This window comes from Melospiza melodia, chromosome 3 (assembly GCF_035770615.1).
Source record: "Melospiza melodia melodia isolate bMelMel2 chromosome 3, bMelMel2.pri, whole genome shotgun sequence".
NCBI lineage: Eukaryota > Metazoa > Chordata > Aves > Passeriformes > Passerellidae > Melospiza > Melospiza melodia.
Genome location: NC_086196.1, coordinates 114,846,783 through 114,854,639, shown reverse-complemented (window position 1 = coordinate 114,854,639; position 7,857 = coordinate 114,846,783). Strand labels below are relative to the sequence as shown.

General features: G+C 54.1%; 1 protein-coding gene across 6 annotated transcripts in view; it reads left to right on the top strand.

Annotated features, from left to right (window-relative positions):
* Window positions 1-6,804, top strand: part of BCL11A (BCL11 transcription factor A) — a 74,061-nt gene extending 67,257 nt beyond the window's left edge. For all 6 annotated transcript variants that reach the window (XM_063152778.1, XM_063152782.1, XM_063152780.1 and 3 more), the window contains exon 4: window positions 2,302-6,804. In XM_063152778.1, the coding sequence (XP_063008848.1) occupies window positions 2,302-2,393 (92 nt within the window). In that variant the 3' untranslated portion in view covers window positions 2,394-6,804. The remainder of the gene's footprint in view (window positions 1-2,301) is intronic.
* Window positions 6,805-7,857: the final 1,053 nt, after the last annotated feature.

The window sequence follows — 7,857 nt, the reverse complement described above, 5'->3', positions numbered from 1 at the left end:
CGGGCTGTTCCCTGCTGGGGCAGTGCCCGCAGGGACGTGCTTTGCAGCTGCCTTGATGACACATCTTTTGATGCTGTGCCAGGAAATACCTGTACAGAGTCTGGTCTCTCCCTCTCTGTCCCTGTTTTTATGGTTGATTGTTGTGAGACCACGGTGGAGGTGTTTCCTAGAGGACTGAGGTTAGCTGTGCTCGGGGTTGAGCATAGCCTGGGTGTGTTATGGAGCGGGTGCTGTACCCTGGGTTTGTCTTATGGTGGTTGTTGTCCCACTGCCGTTCCCTGCACTGTGTTTTACTTTTGAAATAATCTCATATGGAAGCATATTGGCGGGCATCTGCATGTGTCCATAGGCAGGCATCGCTAGGCAGACCTGTGCTGCTACAGTGGAAAGCAAACTGTTGACTTCTCTGTGGAGCATGTGATTCCCAGGTTTCCCAGAGCTGAATTTTCCAGGTTTCCCAGAGAGGAAGGAGCCCGGTGGGTGCTGTGTGGTGCACAGGGCAGGGGCAGCGGTGTGCAGGAAGAAGCAGCTCCTGCTGTAGGAGGAGTTGTCTGAGCAGAGGCTGGAGAGGGCATAGCTCGCTAGTGGCAATGGCCTGGCACCCCGCACCAAAGCAGGAGTGCATGGATGTGGTGTTTTCCTGCCGGGGCAGTAAGTCAGGGGTGTGATGAACCCACTGGAGTTTGTTGGGTTGGGGTGTGGATGTGCCAGGCCCCACCACGAGCTCTCGAGCTGCTTTGGCATCCCGTGCATGCATGATCTGAGCTGCCCAGAACCTTCCCTGTTTCTGTGCAAAAAGGTGTCTCTAGGAATGAGTGATAGTTGGGCAACAGCATCTATCATTGAAATCTCAAGCTCTGTTTTGAGGGGGACCATGGGTTTATGGCATAGACCCTTTAGTGTCTAATCTCTTCCAAATGGAATGATTTTTGTAATGAAGGCGCTGAAACAGTATCCAGAATTTAGGCTACAGATGTTTCATATTACTATGTTTCCAAGGGCTGAGATAATACAGGAATAAGCGATACCATGTCTTTGCTTGACATTCAGGAGGCTGCGGCGTATCTGATGAGATGCAGTTTTGGGGTTTATCTAAGCACAGAGTTTGTACCCAACAGAAAAATGATACCAGCTGCTCTCTTAGATCCCTCCTTCTCTTTTTCCCTCCAATAAAGGTTGAAACCCACTTCTGGCGGATGCATGGACAAATTGTAGTATTGACTTGCAGAGAGTGATACTGCCCGGAGGGCTCTTTGCCAGAGCTGCTGAAGAGATGCTGCTCCTCGAGCCCAGATGCTCGGCTGCTGCTTTCCAACGAGCCACAGGGATGCAGGAGGGACAGGAGGCATGGGGGAAAGAACCCCAAGGTTTTGTGCCCCTCAGCAGGACTTAGGCTTTGCATTGGTGGCATGCTAGTGGCTGGGATGGCTGTGCTGCTCTTGGCTGCCTTGGAAGTCCCAGCCAGCTTTAACATTAGCCTGGAAACTTGGGCTCAGACAGGAGCAGCAGCAATCCCTCCCTGGAGGGAAACCAGGCACGGTGCTCCTGACTTCAGAGGAGACATTCCAGTTAATACCCACTGAAGAGCTGGCCTAGGAAGGACCTGGTTACTAAGTTCTGATGGCAGCTCACGTGTAGGAGCCCTTTAACCTCTCTTTTAAGTATGAATGAAGTAAATTCCACGGAAAGCAGCTCCCCATTGGGTGGCCGAGGTGGATTTTGAAGAGTGTGTTGATGATGTGCTGGCCTTGCCTCGGTGTAGCCCTCGGCCTGTCGTGTGGGTAGGGCAGTGCTGGGTGACCAGCCTGGAGCTGGGAATGGCTGCTGGGAATGTTTGCTTTCCAGTGCCCCTGCCGTGTGGGTGTGGGCTGGGCAGTGCAGCTGGAGCTTTGCTGCTGTGTGATATCCACGTGCTGGGAGCTGGGAAAAGCCCTCAGTGATCCACCCGCCGTGTGCCGTGTTACCAGTCCCAATGGCTTCAGCAGGGCCTTCAGCACCTGGGGGAAGCCCACGAGGGTTTGGGAAGGACTAGGAGGAGGTTTGCAAGACAGGCTGGCTTGGTCCCTGCCCAGTATAGCCCGGAGGTTTTTCTTCCTAAACGATCCCTGTGGTGCCGAGGATGCCGGATGCGGGAGCGTGGCCTGAGAGAGGAAGGGCTCCGTGCTGCCGTGTCCCTCTGTGGCAGCTGGGTGCCCCAGATGTTAGAGACAGAAAAGGGACAGACAGAAGTAGGGTGAGGGGATGACTCGCACCGTGGGCCATGTCACAGCTGTTCTCTCCTCTGTCCCATGCTCTCTGTAGGTTCGGCGTACCCCCCCAGCTGGCGCGGCGCCCAGGGAGCCCCGGATGTCTGGCAGTTTTCGGATGGAAGTTCCAGAGCACTTAAATTCTGAGAGGAGGTGAAGCTGGGGCGAGCGGCCGGCGGCGTCTGGGCGTGCGGAGGTGCCTCTGTCCTGTGGCTCATCCATCCCTCCATCCATCCTGGGAGAGCCTGAGGAGTCACCCGCCGACAGCAGCTCCCCGGGCTCCTCCTGCCTGCAAGACTATCGTATTTATATTTTGTAATAGAGTACAACACTTCTTTGGGGCTGGGGTTTTCAGTTTTTTGGGGGTTTCTTTTTGTTCATTGGTTTTTTTTTTCATTTTCTAAAAACAAACAAACAAAAAAAACCCCACCCACCAAGGTCAAGGGCTTAATGATGGCTCCGACTGGCTCCTTTCCCCATGGAAAAGACTGTCTTGCTCTCGTGGACAACTCAGCCTCTTGGTTATCCCCGCAACGTGCCATTCCTCGGGAGGCACATCTGATGTGATGAATTAAAAATAAAGCAAAACACAGTGTAGGTCTGTGGGTGGGTGGGAAATTGCCATAATAAATGTTGGAGCTTTAGGTTTTGTTTGCTCTGTCTTTAATTTTTAATGCTAACAAGGGCCAGACGGCTGGTGTGACTCTGTGTTCCCGTACCGGCTGCTGCAGAAGAGCGAGTGCTGGGTTTTCACTGGTGATGGTGCTGGCACTGGGGGCTGCCTGGCCCTGGTGGACAGGACAGACCTTTCCCATAGAGCTAGGCCAGGAGTTGGGCTTAGGGCTGGGCACTCTGAGTGCTGCTGAGCCACCTCTGGCTTTTGATGATGCTGAAGAGGGGGTTTCCTTGGTGAATTCCAGCTGCGGTGTTGCATGGGCTCTGTGGTGTCTGCTCGAGGAGAAGTGAGGCCAGCACAGGTTTGGGAGGGGTGACAGCCGTGCTGAGAGAGCAGGGATGCAGAGCTGCCCTGAGCTGGGGCAGCTGCTGCTGCCAGGTTGTTGTCCCGGTGTTTCCCAGGCTTTGTGTCCCTTGCTCGGCACTGAGCAGCACCAAGGATTGTCCTGGGTAGGGCCAGGCTCTGTGCTGAGCAGAAGATGGGTTATGTGAGAGCTTTGTGCTGGCTCTGATGAGACTGGCAGGCTGTAGCTGCTGATGTCTGTGCTGGCTGGTGGGAATGGGCCTTGTTTGGTGAAAGGAGCAGTGAGTGGAGAGGCTGGCTGGGATCAGCGGGGTGGAGCCGTGGGGAAAGGGCCAGAGGATTGCTTGGCTTTGTGCATTAACTCAGCCCCACTCCTGTTCTGTTCATCCCTTGCTTACAGTGTGAGTGAGACCCTCACTTGGGGTGACTCTGCTGGTGGAACAGCGCTAGGGAAAACGATGTTGCCTTTCCATGGACAGTGTTGCTCTTTTGTTTTTTGTTTAAAACCCCGGGCTGTGATTTCCTCCTGGTGCCCTGGGCACAGCACAAGCACAGACACTTCAGTACCTTAAAATCTGCCTGGGGTGGGCAGCAGGAGCATCTCTGAGGGGTGCCACACTGGAAGCCTGGAGCACTTGGAATGGACGCCAAGGGAGCTATTGCTGCTTCTCCTGAGGTGATCTGGTCCTTGAGGGCAAACCACCCAAAAGTACGCACAGCCTCAGCTCTTTTTTTACCATGAGGGGATGTTTTTAAAGTTTCTTCCTAACCCAGCCTGTGCTGCCACCTCTGTGTCTGCTCCTAAGGGGGTTTTGAGCCTTGGAAGGGTGAGTCCTGTTGGATTAAGCACCTGATTGATTGTGGGTGCACAGTGGTGGAGGGTCAGACACTGCTCCTGCCTGGCCTGGGTCTCTGCTGCAGGCAGTGTGTCAGATCAGGGCTGTGCAGTCACTGACTTCCAGGGGGATGCTCTGCCCGTTCCTCTGGGCTGCTGGGCAGGGCTCACCTGGTCTGTACCCGCAGCAATCCTGGCCAGGGCTCTGGGGAGCTGCTCTGTGAGGGGCTCCAGTGAGCTGGCTCCTTCTGGGGGTGTCTGACCCTTGCTCTGTGTGAGCACAGGCCAGACTCAGTTTGTGGGTGTCTCCTGGGCCAGCTGGTTGTGCTTTTGCTGCTCTGCCTGGTGGAACAAGTGATGGGATCTGCCTCCTCTGGCTGTGGCTTGTGTCTCCTTCAGCAGGCAGCGTGAGGGCAAGGGCTTCTCCCAGAAAAAAAAACGTGGGGATGGCTGAGAGTCTTCTGCCAAGCACAGAAGTGATACCTGAAATGCTCAAGATGTAGCCAAACAGTCTTTAAAATGTCTATTTTTTAATGCAGTTGTTAAAAACTCTCCCCCAACTCTTAGGGCTTTGAAACATCTTCAGAATTTGTGTTGCCTTAACGGGTGCCATGTCTGTGCTGAGAGCCCCCTGTGAGCCATGGGGTTCCTGCTCCTGCTCCTGCCCCTGCTCCTGCCCCTGCTCCAGACCCTGCTGTGGCTCCTGCAGAGCCCCAGGACAGCCTCAGCACCGGGGCTGGTGGAGATCCCAAAGGGTCTCCACTGCCCTGGGTGACCTGGGGGGCTGTGTGTTTAATTCAGGGTGTCATCAGGGCCTTCCTTTTGTCTGAGCAGGCCTTGGCTGACTCCCCTTGCTGTGTCTGGGCTTGGGATCACCACCATAATGAGTTTCTGTCAATTAACAGGAGTCCAAGGTTTCCTGAGGAGAGGGCTGGGAAGTTGTTAGAGGGGCAATATTCCCAGGGATTTTGTATTTTGGCATATTCTCCAGGTGCTGGTCTGCACATCCAAATTGGAAATAAGGTGTGGTTGGCCTTTATTAAGAAAACAAAGCTCCTAAAGTTGGGAGGTTCTTAATAAAGAAAAGATGAATGTTCTTCCCAGTCCTGGGGGATGAGATGAACAAGATTCCTGGGAATCACCTGGCTTAACATTGAGGGTTTGGGTTTAAAAAGCTGCTTTCAGGCTTGGAGATGATGTGCCTATGCTGTGTTTGATTTCTAAGCACACTTTTCCTGACACTAAAATGCAGCAAAGGTCAAGCCTTTTGTGAAGTCTAGCTTAAATTTTGCTTTCAAAATAATGTATGTTTTGGATTCGTGATGCATCTGGGCTGTGGACTTTTATGGGATGCAAGACCTCTCCCCAGAAGGGATCTGAAAACAGATTTTGTGAGTGAGTTTCCAAGCAAAACTGCCAAGCTCCTTGTGGTTTTTTCCAGCTTTGTGTTGGGTCCCACTGAGTGTGTTCAAGCAGCACTGTGGTGTCGGTGGGTGACAGCACAGCTGAGGGCTCTGGGGGAAGGTGCAGGGAAGCTCCATCCTCCTTGGGGTATTTTAGCATCTTTAGCCTTTCCTTTGGGTTTGCATCTCCTTTCCTGTGTGTGTTTGAGCTGCCTGGGTGCTGGTGAGGCCTGGGGTGGGCCTTTACCTGTGGAATTTTGGCAGTGAGGGGGGGCAGGACCTGCTGAGCAGCATTGCTGTCCCAGGGCTCCCTGCTCTGCTGGGGTTCCACCTGACCCCACTGAAAAGTCTCACTGGGGAGTGAGCTGGACCCCCCAGCCCCCAAAAACAGGAGTGGTGCCTCATTTCCTTCTGCTCTGCTTCTCCTCATACCCAGCTCTCCCATTCCAGGCTCCATCATTCCGTTATGTGTTGTATCTGCTTCAGGTCAAACATTGCCCCTCCATCCCAGCTCTCTCCCCCAAAAATCATCCTCTTAGGATTCCTCTTCTGCAGGAGTCCCAACAATCAGCTATTCCCAAGGCAAGGTGGAGTTGCAGGGGGCAGAACAGGGACAGAATGAAACCCCCAAACCCCCAACACAGGCTTCCTCCTTAACCTCCTTGGATAGAGTTACACATCTGGTGGAGGCTTGCTGGTTGTTGCCACAATTTTATTGCATCTTTAGCAGTGATGACGTTCAGATGGCAGGACCAGGGGGCCCCAGTTCCATTTCTCCTGCTGGCCTCCCGTAGTGAGTGTGGTGCAATCCTGGGAACGCCGGCTCCGAGGGCGGGAGCAGGGGAAATCCTGGCCCTGGGCATGGCAGCAGGTGGGTGGAGGTGCCTGTGCTGGGTGAGCACCACATTCTGCACGGAGTGGGACGATGGGCAGGTGGTTTCTCCTGACAAAACCCATTTGCTGCATTCCCACCTTTGGTGCATTCCCACCTTTCCTGTGCCCGGGGTGTGTGCGCCGCTTCCCGAGCTCGGTCCATTCCTGGTGGCTCTTCCCTGGCCCTTTCCATGACCCTCTGGGCTCCCAGTGGTGATGTACAGAAGCTCCCCCCAATGTTTGCATGTGTCTAAGGGCTATTCAGGACTCCCTGGCGGGCCCCCGTGGGCGGGATTTGTGCATGCAAAATGAAGGTTGTGTTTGGCTTCTCATACTCGGGTCTATATTCCATATTGTGTTGACCAAGAATAACACCTCAGCCCCTGTGCTGAAGAATGTGATGGACTGATGGCTTTCAGAAACGTACTGTAAATCAAGGAGGCTAATAAATACTTGCTATTGATAAAACGGGGCTACTGCCTTTCAAGTTATTTGCACGTTTTGCAGCATCCTGGTTTAAGTGGCCCGGAGAAGGTGGCACCTTTGGGCCTCTCCTCCTCCCCCAGCACTCTGTGCCTCACCTGAACCCCCAAAGGCTTGGGCAGGAGCTTTTCCTCAGTGAGGAGGTTTGGATGGAGCAGCCTATGCCCACGGAGCTGATGGGGGTGACCCCAGGGGTGCAGTGTCCCCTTGGCAGAGGGTGGCCTCTGGCACCCCTTGCTCCATGGCTTGTGTCCATGAAATCCCCCCCTGGTGGGCATCCCCAAAACCCCCCTGTGACCCCAATTCCACTATGGATAAAACTTATTTTTCATGTTCTCCTTCCAACAGACCTTCTCCTTGCTCCCTGCCTGGCACGCTCCCCTGGGCTTTGGCTTTTCCATGTGGAGGCTTTGGGGAGGAACATCCCTTTGGGAGCTGCTCTGCACCTGGCTGCTCCAGTTGGCTTTTTTTTTTTTTTGGTTTTTTTTGCCTGAAATCCCCCTTTAGCTGTTTTCCTCACTTTTTTCCCTCTCTCCCCTGCACCTTCTGCAGCTGTAGTGATTAAAGGGGAGGGGAAAAAGGAAAAAAATAAAAAGCTTATTTAAAGCAGAGCCTGGCAATATAAAACAAGGTGTGGAGGTGATGAATGATCCCGGGGTACATTAAAGCAGGGGCTGGCACTTTCGTGTTCCAGCGCTCCCGGAGCTGTTTGGGAACGCCGAGCATCCGCCCCGGGGCAGGATTCCGGCAAGTTCAAAAACGTCCCCTGGGATTCGGGCAGGTCCTGGCTGCTTTCCCTCTCCCCAAGACCCGGGTGCTGCTGCTCAGAGGCGGGGCTGGGAGGCCACGAAAGGACAGAAGGACAGAAGGACAGATCCCCCTGGCCCTGCTCTGGCTCCTGGGGCGACGGAGCAGAGGATGGATGGATGGATGGATGGATGGATGGATGGATGGATGGATGGATGGATGGATGGATGGATGGATGGGCACCCCTGCAAGGTGCAGGGGTGGGGAAAGCCTCCCTGGCTTCCAAATGCT